This window comes from Pholcus phalangioides, unplaced genomic scaffold (genome assembly GCF_987345545.1).
Source record: "Pholcus phalangioides strain wild (caught in Gottingen) unplaced genomic scaffold, Ppha-v1.0 ptg000008l_1, whole genome shotgun sequence".
Classification (NCBI taxonomy): Eukaryota; Metazoa; Arthropoda; class Arachnida; order Araneae; family Pholcidae; genus Pholcus; species Pholcus phalangioides.
In genome coordinates, this window is record NW_028301601.1 from 15,013,410 (window position 1) to 15,027,425 (window position 14,016).

General features: G+C 40.6%; 1 protein-coding gene across 1 annotated transcript in view; it reads left to right on the forward strand.

Annotated features, from left to right (window-relative positions):
* slow (epidermal growth factor-like protein slowdown) overlaps positions 1-14,016 on the forward strand; it is a 42,033-nt gene that overhangs the window by 18,082 nt on the left and 9,935 nt on the right. Inside the window, exons 3-7 of the mRNA XM_089234258.1 lie at positions 27-161; positions 2,401-2,516; positions 2,656-2,751; positions 4,342-4,418; positions 6,781-7,033. Coding sequence (XP_089090384.1) covers positions 27-161; positions 2,401-2,516; positions 2,656-2,751; positions 4,342-4,418; positions 6,781-7,033 — 677 coding nt within the window. The remainder of the gene's footprint in view (positions 1-26; positions 162-2,400; positions 2,517-2,655; positions 2,752-4,341; positions 4,419-6,780; positions 7,034-14,016) is intronic.

Below are 14,016 nucleotides of genomic sequence, written 5' to 3' on the forward strand. Positions count from 1 at the left end.
ATGTACTATTTTTTTTTTCAATTCAGTCGTCACGTATGTACCCATAATAAAGTTGTAATGAAACCAGTGAAACATACCGAGTCTTACTGCAAACCATCCTACCAGACTTATATCAGAAGATGCGATCACCCTGCTGGTAATGCATATTGCACCGGATACAGGTAATGCATGAAATATTCTTCATAATCTACATACAAGGGTGTTCCAAAACTATACCGTCAGAATGAGAGGGATGAAAGTACATGTCAAGACAAAGAAAAAAAAATTTCCTATGCAACCAACCTAGGGTCGCAATCCACTTATCCGAGGGATACGTGAAGTACCCTACTCCAAAAGTCGCCAAAATATGGCAACCTTGCGATAACATTGGGCAGGAAAATTTCGTGCATTTTTTTAAGACAGGAGTTTTTAACCTATGTGTCGCGACTGAAGCTTGGGTCGCAGAAGCTTCCGAAATGGGCCGTTCAAATCCCATAACAGCCAGAGATTGTTTGAGCTGTGGGTCACGACCCAAACTTGATTCGACGGGCATTCGAGATGGGTTGTACGAATCCACTAACAGCCATGGATTCTTGAGGATTCATGGATTCGCAGGGGCTTCCTAGACGGGTCGTTCAAATTCACTTACAGCCAGGAGTTCTAGAGCAATATGGGTCATGACAAGAACTGATTCGTAGCGGCTCCCAAAATGAGTCGTACAATTCCACCTACAGTTCTGTTATAAATGCACTTATTGCGTCACTGGTTTCACTAATTTCGAAAAAGCAAAATCCCATTGGTCGCGAAGCCGATCTTGTTGTTGGTTTTGGGTCGCGGAGGAAAAAAAGGTTAAGATCTCCTTGTAATGTGTGTGTGGTTGGGGCGGAGGATACTTTTCCCCTCTTACTCCCATGGTTACTTTAGGAATGTTTTTCTCCCTGTTTTGGTGCAAGTTGCTTAGATTACCACAGTGCGGTTGTGTGGGCGCCCTGATGGACTTGCACAGTGACGATCCAGATTCAAACCCCTGTGGCGGCAAAATGGCGTTCGCATGGCCTAGACAAGAGTGAATCATAAGATATGGCTGCAGCATGGGTGCCCGGGCCAATTCCTATCAGTTTTTGTTTAATACAAATACGAGGCCACAATAGGCAAAATGCCCAACGAGGTGGCTGAGAATACGCTATAAATTCACTAATAGAGAGAACACTTGAAAATTTTGTCCTGGGGCCCTAGGAGCACTGCTGCAGGATACTACTTTACAACACTCCACGAACTCTGGTCATATCGCCATATCACAATTTAATATCGATCGAATTGGGTCAGATATGAAGATGCTGTCTATCGGTGGTCGCCTCAGGCGAGATAAGGAAATAACTTGTCTGTTTTCTTCCCCAGGATCGAATACGTGGAGCCTGACAGCAACTGCCATGGTGGAAGACGAGAATCTTACCACTGCGCCACTCGCGCGCACTGGTTCAGTATGTCGGGTGAGGGTGGGGACTTTGGGTGGTCGGCAGAAGTTGGCTTTCTGCTGTATCCGAAAATGCACAAGCCGGTTTTTTTCTTTAAAAAGAAAAATCGTACCACAGCGAGTAAGAATTTTCATTTAATAGCACACATAGCGTATACATTCATTGTTCAGTTTCGTCTTCAGAGTATATATATATGGTAGCACATGAACACACGAATGCACGAAAATTACATTCAGCAGTTAATGTCAACAATGATCGATTCAGACACAGTCACCACTTCAGAAGTAAAATCGCAGTGAATTCCCTTTTTGTCGATAAACCAGGACTGTATAGGACTTGAATGGAAAGAAAAAAAAATGTGGCTTAAGTCGAAAAGTCATTTACGACTCTGGGTTCCGTTAGAAAAATTTTACCCAGGACCTGTGGTTTGTGCATGTTAGTATGAAATTTAAGCCACTGGTGCTGAAAATGGGGAATGCAAACCGTGGATGTGTGAGAATAAAAAAAATATTTTCTTGACGCACGTGGGAGATATTTTCAGCTGTGAATGGGGAGAGGAGGGAGACATCTTCAGCTGCAAACGAAGTCAAGACAGATATCTTCAGCTTCGAATGAAGCCAAGGCAGATATCTTGAGCTTTGAGCTGCGAATGAAGCGGAGGCAGGCGGATCCACGGCGATGTGTTGGAGAAGCGACTTATTGTGTAGGTGCGTCATACCATCCCGTATTTTACGAGATAGACAAATTTCCCCACACTGTTCGGCTCTTGGAAGGGGTGATGACCCCCATTGCCCTACCCCCTCGATCCGCGCTTGGTTGCGACTTCAGGTTCCCTTGGAATATTTGTCTGGAAGTGTACTATCACCTCTCTTAATTTGGTGGTGAAATTCTGGGACGCCCTGTGTATAAACCAGTGCAATTTCGTCATTTTTTTTTCATTACTCAGGGTGATCTACGAGTTGGCTTTCCGAGTTGTAGAGAAATTGATCGCTCATACGGAGGTTTCATACTCTTGCTGCCCGGGTTGGACGCACACAAATTGGTCTCACGAATGCAAGAAAGGTTTGTAGAACTAGCAAGCTTCTGTACTCATAGCGAACGTAATCCTTAATTATTGTTATGATGCTTTAGCTGATAGAAGTTCAGTTTTTATATAAATTGTAAGATATTGATGAACATGAATATGAAAATTTTTTCACAGCCGTATGTTCCAGTCAGTGTTTGAACGGTGGTTCGTGTCTCAAGCCCAATCAGTGTCTTTGCATCTGGGGCTGGATGGGAAAGAATTGTGAAATAAGTATGGCATGTTTATTGGTAATGAGAAATATATATTCGTTCTTACGTACTTACGTATTATGCTGTCGACCATTTCCGAGTTGGCGTGGATCCCGCCAAACTTGCTGAAATGTGGTTTAAAATACTTGGGGTTTACTTGTGCTGGAGTCCCGACATCCCCGAAAGGGTGCGGGATCATGATGCATGTGCGAACCGTCACGACAAAATAAAACCGAAATCACATCGCCTATCCATTATTGGCGCTAAATCACACCTTTTGGCAATGTTGGAAAGGGTAGACGGCATATTACGCGTAAGTATCCATTTTAATGAGTATCTTGCAGAGATTAATATTATGCTTGTGTGTAACTCTGAAAGCTTCGGAATACTAGAAAACAAGCAGTTTATCCAGATGTTTGGTTTTATTTTCCTCGAAGTATTTATTCTGTGCAGTGATTTTTATTCTCGTTTGTGATGATTATTATCTGTGAAAATTAAGAATTTATAAACTGAGCCACTTTTTCTTTCCCATAAGGAGATTAATAGGTTTTGTAAAGTGGCCATACGACCCGTATTGTACACGGCATTCCCATATTTACTGTGACTTAGGCTATTCCGGCATCTTCCGTTTTTTCAACAATGTTTACTTGAATATTGTATTTTTTTATCGAAATGAATGAAATAGATGTAAAGCTATAATTATGGTAATTATGATTATAAATATAATTTATCCCACATATTTCTCGTGCTAAACACCATCCACCCCCCATGAAATTCATTTTAATCCACTGCGATTTCTCATTAGATCTTCATCTCCCGCCATTGGCGATTTTTCTACGATTTTAGTTATTGATTAGCAACTTTTTGCGTATCTTTGGCATCGTGTCTGGCGACAACTGACAATTTCAAAATCAAGTTCAAGGGGAGCCATGAACGGTGGTTAAGGAGGCCACAGGTGTGAAAAAAAAAAAGAGGTTGAGAAATGAATTTTTTGAAGGAAATGTGATAAAGCGTTAGTAAAAAATAGGGGAAAAGTGTGACTATTGTACTGTATTTTCATAACCTAGAAGAACTGCCAGGCCCATCACATCGCATGGACCCATCCGGACATTGCTATAAGAAGCCTACGTGTTGAGATCTGGTGCCGTACTATGACTTCCGAGATTGAGTGAATATTTATAAGCTCAGCAGTTGCACTTACAGCTAAGCACGAGGGGGGGGGGGCTATAACATCTCTTTGTGCGTGGAGGAGGGCATGATGTTGAGACGGCCCTACTTAGTATCCGTTCAAGAACGAAACTCAATGAAATTAAGTCCGTGGATCTATAGATCAAATTTATCCATTAAGTTTTTGTTCACTTTCAATTCAATCAAAATAATAAATATTCTATAAATGAAAAGGATCTTACTCCTCAATGAGAGTATGGAGCCCTGGATTAATGTAGCCACAAACGAAAAAAGATCAAGAAACACTGATCTGGAGGTTCTACTGTAATAGTTCTCAAGAGGTCCGCATTTTTTGGTTTATTTTTACATACGAAACTTTCACAGTTTTTACGTAACAACATGCGATATAATCTCGATTTCTGAATACTTTTTTCTCATTTTCAAGGCACTTCGGTTGAAGATAAGTCCTCTGAAAGAGAAGAAGCGGAATCTCTGAAGAGAAGGATTATGCGTCTGGAGAAGGTACGAACTTTTATACCGAATTTAATTATCACTGATGATAAGACTATGCAATCAAAATTTTTTTTTTGTATTCTTTGTCCCTGGGGTTTGTTTAGCCTGGATAACTATTTTTCCTCAAACTTTGTGCTTTTGTGGTAAGGACATCGATATTTGTGGATTATTCGTTTACCATAGGCTGGGTACCTTACCATGGGCGACTGGAATATCGAAATTAAAAGAAGAACTTTTCGCACTGATTACTGCTCAACACTGATTTTGTTCTCCAAGATTTTTCAGTGAATTTAGGATGATTTTGGAGCGCTGATTTCAAATCGTATTGGTTTTGTCAAGTTGGATCCAGTTTGAGATCAAATGAAAATTGAATTTCAATGGTAATACATAAGCAGCATACGAATCGAATTTTGAAGTGTACGTTATAAATAAATACGGTAAATCATTAGCAAGGATATTTCAGCGATTTTAGAGTAATTTTTGAGCTTTAATTCCGAATCTGCCATTGGTTTGCCGAATCGACTCTGATTTTTGAGACAACGCATACTTTCAACATTGTGAATTGTATGCTGCTTGTGTATTACCATTGAATTTTAGTTTTCACTTTATCTCAAGCCAATCTGACAAAACAAATGCCAAATTCGGAAAAAATTAGCTGTCCCAATATATACTAAAATCATTGAAATTTTTTTTTTGTTTTGTTGAGCAGTGTATTTTTAAAACTGAAAAAATAACTTCCACAATAAGAATAACGTATCTAGACGTTTCACAGAAAATAAAATTAGAGTTAAAATAGAATTTGGAAAAACCTGATGGGAGAGAAAGAATTTTTCGATCTTTTTTTCCGATATACACTTCATTTTCCTGTTTCAGCCTCTAAAAAATGATCTCCATGATATACATGCTCTAATTCGATAACTTCTTGATGAAGGTGTTCTTTCGAATGAGCACCCATTTTTTGCTTATTTCCTTGTATTTCACATTCTTTCTTTACCACAGAAAAACATAGGGAACATGTTGTAAGTGCTTTGTAATGCTGCTAACTTCTCGTTCAGGACCGTAACAACCTATTTATTCAAAGGCTGTGACTGCGGTTATACGATAATAATACCTGGGATATATCTGAAGGTTTTCGTCTCGAATAAGCTATTTTTTGTTTGACTTTACTTTGGTTTTGGCAGCAGGAGGCATTCATTCATTCATTCAAACCGAGCGTAACTCCGGTCTATCGCCATAGGCAATTTATTACCGATTGATTTGTGCCGGAAGTATGAGTGTCTCCCCCCCCCCCCCCAAATCTCCCGGGCCCCGAAAGCGACTGTAAATTAAGTATGGCAGCAAGAGGCAATTTAACTTTTTCGATGTTTGATCGGTGGCAATCGGCTGAATGAATGAGAACGCCAGTACTTTGCCACCCTAGAGTGCCCGAGTGGCGTGGTGGTTGCCTTCAGGTCCCAGGTTCAAGCTTTGGAAAGGTATAGATAAGATATTTTCCCTAACGAGCATGGGGTGACCACTGACAGATGCCACCCACGACCAGTCCCTGCTCCTTGTATCTACCTTCTTGATGCCTCCAGCTTATCTCAGTTCAGTTGCCAATTTGCTATAATGTCCCTCCAGAGGAATGACTTGGCGTAAGAGGCTGGGTATGAGAGTTTGTCGTAAAAGATTCCCGCATGGGTCGGTTCTTTGGCCGCTGCATCCACTAGCTCGTTTCACCGATAGATGGTGCCTTCATTCCCAACCCAACTCGTAAATGGCAGTAAATTGCGTAGCGATGCCGCCGGAGTTTTCGTGTGGTGAAGTAGTGCTCTACAATTGGATTTATCCCGTGACCGAGATCTTTTTCAGCCCAGCTTCGTGGCAGAGACTTGAACGAAGTGCGTGTACCTATCAGTCTGAGTGCGTATCTAGTGTTGTGTCTGAATTTTCAGTGCTGCCATCTATATTTCAAATCGTCAGTGAAGTGTAATGCTTGAATATTTGTACCGTTGTCGGTCTGTGACAATAATTTTAACTGGGAGGTGGTAACTATTGATAAATGATTCATGAGATCAGTAATTAGCAACTCTACGGAAAAACTGCAATTTATCTCAATATTTTTGTGATACTTCCTTGCAGCTGACACGATCTCGCTGTAAAAGATATTTGACCTCCAAAATAAAATAAAAACTTGCTCTCTCGAGTTCAAAAGCAGTTTTACATATAAAATTGTTATTTTCTGCCATTTTTAGTCGTAAGTCATTAGAAAATCAGGCTGGTTGACCAGAAACAAAATTAGTGTTATATGGTGTATTCGATCTATAATGAAAATAATTTTCTCGAAAAATAACTACCAAAGTATCTCATGAAGAGTTGTTTTCTTGTGTAGAATATGGCGTCTCTGTTGGAGCTGAAGAGCCGGTTCGATGGTTTGAATCAAATCGTCAATCGCTTCGTCATGGAGAAGCCATCGAAAGAAGAACGATCCGTTAAACACGGTGACAAAAGGACATCATTATCGTCACTGCCATCCGACGTAAACGAACGAAATCCACCAAAAGACTCGGCCGTAGAGACTGCTGAGGACAGGATACAGCTTCTGAGTGAACAAATGGCAATCTTGGAAGAAAGGCTTGCCGACTGTAAGAGTTTTGTTTCTTCTTCATTCTATATAAACCGATTTGATGAAAACGTTTGGGTGGACTCGTTAACTGTTAAAATGGACTAGAAGGGATCTATAACTAATCCGATGGTGTGGCGGAATTGAAAAAAGGAAAATACACTCAAGAGCAATTGAATTAGTGATCGATTGCCCTCACCATACATCGTTTTTCAGAAAAAAATGAGTCGATTGCCACCTCAATTTTGAAAAGACAGGTCGTTTGCCCCTTCCCTGATTTCTTAACATGAAAGCTAAACTTTCATGTCTTGTAGTGGTAGAGGCGGCTTAAGCGAGGGTGCAAGGGGTGCGGTGCACCCGGGTGGCAGGTTGTAAGAGGCGGCAGCTTGTGCTATCATTGTGATCAATGTTTTTTTTAAAATTTCCAACAGTAAATATTCACATGGCATCACGCTTTTGAGCCATACTTATACAACGAAGGTGTTGAGCGAACTTGAGAAAAAAGACTGGATATCGGACCGTAATACCAGAAACAAGAATGTGCTCTATCATAAGGGGCACGTGTGCGTTTTGATGCTCACAAACAGTAATTTTTCTGGAACAGCCAAACAAACGCAAAAGAAATAATTCGGCTTCTCACTTGCCCGGTCCCTGGAGCACCAGAAACGTCTTTGGAATATAAATTTCTTAATAAAAATCTCCTCATTATACGTAATTTTTATTGGGTAAGTGTAAGTATAATGATAGCTCATCAATAAGTGCTCTTTTGTGACATAATCAGGAATAGCAAAATAATTCTGGCCAAAAAAAAAAAAAAAAAATTAGACAACTTTACTTTGAAAACGGAACATTTTTTCTTTAAAAGCGGGACGTATGGTGATGCTTATTTTCTCGGCAAACAATGATGCGTAGCTTTCTTCTAAAAACTAAATAGGTTAATCCCAAAGTCCCCTAAACTATAGTCCTGTCAGCCTCCCGCTACGGCCGTCTTTAGGGGCGGCATATGAGGCTTTGCACTCTGGCGGCGGATAAGCCCGAGCCGCCTCTGATCAGTGGTTCCGAAATTTTTCGAACCCCGTTTTAACAAGTATTTTATCGACGACCCCCGACATAGCCTGATCATGCGTCCCGTTTGCAGTGACGTCTATGACTTTTTTTTGTTTTTTTTGACATGAAAATTCTGTAGGTGGGGTAGTGTATTTTCAGATGCACGTCAGAAAAAGTGAAACGGAAATGACGTGACCTTTCCTTTCAGGCGCGGTTAATGTCAATTCAGACTTAAACCACCTAAAAGTTTTATTTCTATCGTGCAAGATTCTGACACAGATTTCCCCCTCTCCCGTCCTTAATGAATGTGCTTTAATTTCCTTAATCAATGATAAACGAAATCAAGTTATTTTCGATATTTCGTTGGCAGAACTATTTTATGTTATATAAGATGCTTTTCATCTCGTATGCTTTTTGAATCTGCGGACGGTGTGTCACCAACAAAACCGCAAGTTAGAACGGAATGCGCGTATTTTGCCTATGTGGAGAGTGGAAGTGTAGAGTGGAAAACTATAACGCAGGGCCCAGTGCAAAAATAATTTCGGTACCTTTTGCCGGGAAATAATTTTAGTTGATATGATATATATTATTATATATAATCTATATCTATCTATATACATATTAGATATACATATATATATCTATATATAATCTATATTATATATAATATATTATTATTATATAATCACTTTTGCTTTATTATACAAAATTATTTTTCAACTACAGCAGTATTGTTTTTATATTGAGTTCCTGATGAACTCCCCACCATTTTCATCTCCCGCCCTCCTTCTTCTCGAAATTTTTAAGAGAGGGAGTCCTCCCAATATTTTCAATTACTTTACTTCTTCATCAAAAGAGCTTCATAAACGATATACTAGCGATATTAATTGCTCATTATCTAAAATGAAGACGTGTCCCCTATACGTCCAGTTATCGTGCTGTGTTTACAACTTTTAAGAATATACAGGGTCTCCTGTAAGTGCTAATGCGGCCTTTATCTCATCAATTACAAATGCAATTGATTAATTAAAAAATGCATCTCATCAATTACAAAATGCCCTAAAAATTACCCTATACCAGCTTTGAGAAATACAGTGTGTAACAAAATTTAATAAAAAATCTACATTTTTATGCGGTCCCCCTGTCCTCTAACTTGTAGTTAAAAGGTTGTTTCCCTTGTCTCTCCTAAGGCCAACAAAATAAAATCTAAGTTTCAAACTGTAATATTCGCATTCGGAGGAAAGTTGGGAAAGGACAGCATAAATCAGGGAAAGGAGCTTTCTCCGTTAGTTTTTGCTGCTCTTTCATGACATTTCACGGATTTCGTGAATTCAAATATCTTAGCGAATATTGTGATTAGAATTGTGTAATTTTTTTTTATCTCAGGAGATACAGGGCAACAACTTTCTAATTGGAAGTTCGAGAAGACGGGGGGGGGGGGCGGCATAAAAATAGATTTTTTTTTTTCCTATTTTGTTACACACCGTATTTTCACTCACAAAACTGGTGTAGGTTAATTTTTGAACTCTTTTAAGCATTTTTTAAATTTAAATTATACCTCTCTCTACGTTGTTGTTGTTGTTGTTGTCGGACCCCCCCCCCCCCCGACATGCAATGATTATAAAAGTAATGACATTGTGAGCGATATTTTACTCTATCCGATTTTCTTATAAGTGTGTGCGATCTATCAAAATCATCAAGTATTCTGCAAATTATTGATAAATTTCTTTTTTTTGGATGGAAAAAACGGGAAAAATATGACCAAAATACATAAAATTAGAAAGTATTACTTCAAGTCAATAATAGATGGCGCTAAAAACCGAAACTAATTTATTTTGACACGCACAAAAAATTGAAACTGAAACTATGTTGAAACAGCAAAGTAAGAAAAAATATATACGGGTGGCGTGAGCGAGGGTGCAAAGAGTGCTGTGCACCCGGGCGGCAGGTTGGAAGGAGTGGCAGTATGTATATTAAGTTATAATACTGGACCTAAAAGCAGAACGTATGGTCACGTAAATTTTCTTCGGTAAACGATGGTGCATGGTTTTGTACTAAAAAAAATCAGATTTATCCCAGAATCACCTAGGCTAATACCTTGTCAGCGACCTGCCAGGGTCTTCTTCAGGGGCGGCACATGGGGCTTTGCACCCGGGCGGCAGGTAAGCTTGAGCCGCGCCCCTGAATATATACGTATTAACCGATAGTTGGCTGCTTCGAATTTCTCCGTGATTGAGCTCAACTTTAACAAATTTTCATAAAATAATGAGAGCCTACAACATGCATTTCTCTGAACAGAGAGATAAACATGTACCTATAATATGCATCAATGTATAAATTGATGTTCCAAGTCTCACAACAGAGGACGCTAGTCAGATGTTTTTTTCTGGCACGCTATTAACGCATTTTTGACCGCTCTTCCGATTTCTCAATAAAATTGCACTTAGTTTTTACATATAATCACAGGTTTACTTAAAAAGCATGTGTCAGAAGTTGTGAAATTCCCCTTCCCATCACCTACAATGACGAAAAAGGGACTGAGGGTAATCGCCCTGTTGCGGGAACGCGTTGAAAATTCGAGACCTTCCCTTCTGAGCGCAATCGACCGCGCTCCAGGACCAGCGTAAGATAACGGCTAAGGAACAGGGCCCGACTCCAGTTTGTGTGTGTGTGTAAACCCACACAGCACAGGATATTTTGTCTTGCTGATAATGTGTTCAATTATGACTGCACGTGAACGCAGAGGCATACTTACAGGAAAAGTGGCTAAGTGAGCCATAGCCCTGGGCAGCAAGTTCGGAGAAGAGGAGAATTAGAGGAATGGGCGTTGAATAAAATTAGATTAATTTATACAAAAATTGCCACGTTTTTAAGACAAATAAATTCAATTGGTCGAATGGTCGACGCGTTTCGGCTCTTCAATGGAGAGCCGTCATCAGGACCTCGTGGTCAGAATTCACACGAATGAGTCGTGGAGGGGTGATGTTTACGTCTGGTCGTCCGAAGAGTTCGCCTTTGTATTTGCTGCGTCCGAGTGGTCTTTGGATACGAATTGGGGAGTCATCTGTTGCAAAGTGTTGAAAGTTTTGTCACGACTGAGGTTAATAAAGCCTGTCCAAGCTGATGAAATAGGTGGTGTGTTTCTTCCATCATTAACGAGGAAATTCTGGCATGTTCTGATGAAGTATCCCTCGAGAAAATTCAATTCCAGAACCAGAACCAGAATAAAAATTTTAAGGGGATGCCTGGCCCTTATGCGGGTCATATATTCCCCATACAGGCTGGGGGCTCGTCGCGTCCCCCTGATGAAGGGAAAGACAAGAGAGTAATGTTTGTGTTTTTATGTAGTGAATGTATGTGGGAGGAAAGGTCATCATCATCATCAACATTTTTTTTTTTTTTTTTTTTTTTTTTTTTTTTGTCATGTTCGGGAGAAGATTTTTCGATTAAAAAATGGTTCTTGATTTTAACACATTTGCAGAAAAAATGCCGGCACAACCTCAGATGTTAGTGTTAACATGAGAAGGGAGATAGCGAAGTTGAAGCTGTGAAGAAAACGTTTTTTTTTTTTTTTTTTTTCCGATGTTACAATGCGACATGAAAATTGGCAAAACCAGCTGTGGTGCAGGAGAGCCTGGGCGGTGAGAAGAAAAAGTGGGAGATAGAGGAAAAATATTAGTATGTTAGGGGAGGGGGGAAGAGGGTGACAAAGTAAAGGGGGGAGAGAACAAGAGGTGGAGAGAGGGTGGGAGACACTGGCAAGTGACTCGGTTGTATACTTATCAAAATTTGAAATGAGAAAAACGATTAAGAGCGGGGGAAAAACGATGGGAAGCCGAGAGAACTACGATTTTCAGTGCTGCCATCTATGTGAGTTTAATCGAACTAGGTTATTTCCCAACCGAGATCAGTGAACTGTCTCGGGTGACGATATTTCCTTCGTTCACCAGGGTCGTAGTCAACGATGGCTCGTATGTGGGCGTGTTCAGATTCGAGCATACGATTAAATTGGGCTTCGTTCAGTTGGAGAATATAGGGGAGGAGAAGTGGGAGATCCAGATCTGAACGTATATTCACGTTCCTAATGAAGCGTGGTGCTTGTAATAGGCGACGTAGGGCTTTATTTTGTTGTTTTTGAAGGATGGTGATGTTTCCCTTACGGGCCACTGTCCATACTGGGGATGCGTACAGCATTGTGGGTCGAATTATAGATTTAAAAAGGATAAGTTTATTTTTAACGGTGAGTTTAGCGTTTGGGAAGGTTATTTTATTCAGCATTCCGATGATTCCTGTTGTTTTATTTCGGACGTGGGCGATATGTTCGCGAAAAAGTAGCTTTTTATCGAGTGTGACACCCAGATATTTGACTGTTGTTTTGGGTTGGAGGCGTTGTCCTTCGAAACGGAGGGGGGCGCGAGGTAGCTTTGTTTTCCTGGAGAACCAGGCGAAGACGCATTTATTGACGTTCATAATGACGTCAGATTCGAGGCACCATTGTTCAATCTTTTGAGCTTCGTCTTGGAGGTTCCAAAGAGCGTAAGATGCATTTCTTGCCCCACAGAGGGCGACTGCGTCGTCGGCGAAGAGTGCTAAGATTCCGCTCCGGGGGGATGGGAAATCATTTATGTAGATTAAAAATAATTGTGGGCCGAGGACGCTACCCTGGGGGACTGAGGCAGTGATGTTACGTTTTGATGAGAGGACCTCGTTTTGTTTAACTTGAAAAGTGCGTTGGGTGAGATACCGGAAGAAGAAAATTATGAAGTGTGGAGGAAAATTAAGATTAATAAGTTTGTGAAGAAGCGTGGCGAAGTTACATTTATCAAATGCTTTAGATATGTCACAGAAGAGTGCAGCCACGGAGTCGTTGTAGTTAAATGAATTTGTTATGTATTCTGTTACCCGGAGCAGTTGTGTAACACATGAGTGCTCCGGGCGAAAGCCGTGTTGTTCTGGCCGTATAATATTGTGATGTTTGTTAAATTCAGACAGTCGGTTTGCCACTATTTTTTCAAAGAGTTTGGAGAGGCAAGGGAGGAGGCTGATCGGTCTAAAGCTCTGGGGACTGAGGGGGTCGGCCCCTTGTTTGGGAATCGCTTTTACAATGGCATGTTTCCATGGGGATGGGAAGTAGCTTGTGGCGAGGCAACAGTTAAAAATGTTTGTAATAGAAGAGATTATGTTCGGGGGGAGAGATTTTATTGCCCTGTTTCCGATTCCGTCGATTCCTGGTGATTTTTTGGGGGCGAGCTGCTTGATGTACTGTAAAATTTCATCGGTGTTTGTGAGGGACATATGGTCAGTGTTTTGTTGGAGATGACGATGTATGTAGGCGGAGCATCTCTGCCGATTTCGCCGTGACGTTTCAAGTGGTTGAACACGATTGGCCGAAAATTGTTGTTGAAAGGTGTCGGCAAAGGTTTCAGCTATTTCGTCATCGTTAAATATTAGAGTATTATCCCTTTTAATTTTATTAATTCTGGGATTTCTTGGTTTGCAAATTCGCCACGCCTTCCAAAGATTCCCGTTTTCGGATGTGGCATTACTTATAAATTCGGTGAAGCGGTTATTTACAAATTCGTCAATTTCTTTTTTCAGTTGTTTTTGGAGACGGTTGACAAGCATTTTGTCTATACGACGTCTGTATCGCTGCCATTTTCTCCTGATCCTGTTTTTGAAGGCAATTTTTTTCTGAATTTCCTGAGGGATTCCGAATCGAAGGTCATTTCCGACAATTTCGGCTGTGGCGTCAAGAAGGGCAGATTTAATGCGCTCGGTGATTTGAATAACGGCTTGGTCTATGACGTTGGGTGTTGGGGGCGAAGGCTCGAGAGGGGGATCCAGGGACAAGTTTTCCTGAAATTTGCACCAGTCTGTTTGCTTGATAATACGTTTTGTTCTTGGGAGGAGAAGTTCTATCTCGAAGAAGACGGGGTTGTGTGGTGAATTTAGTAAGGG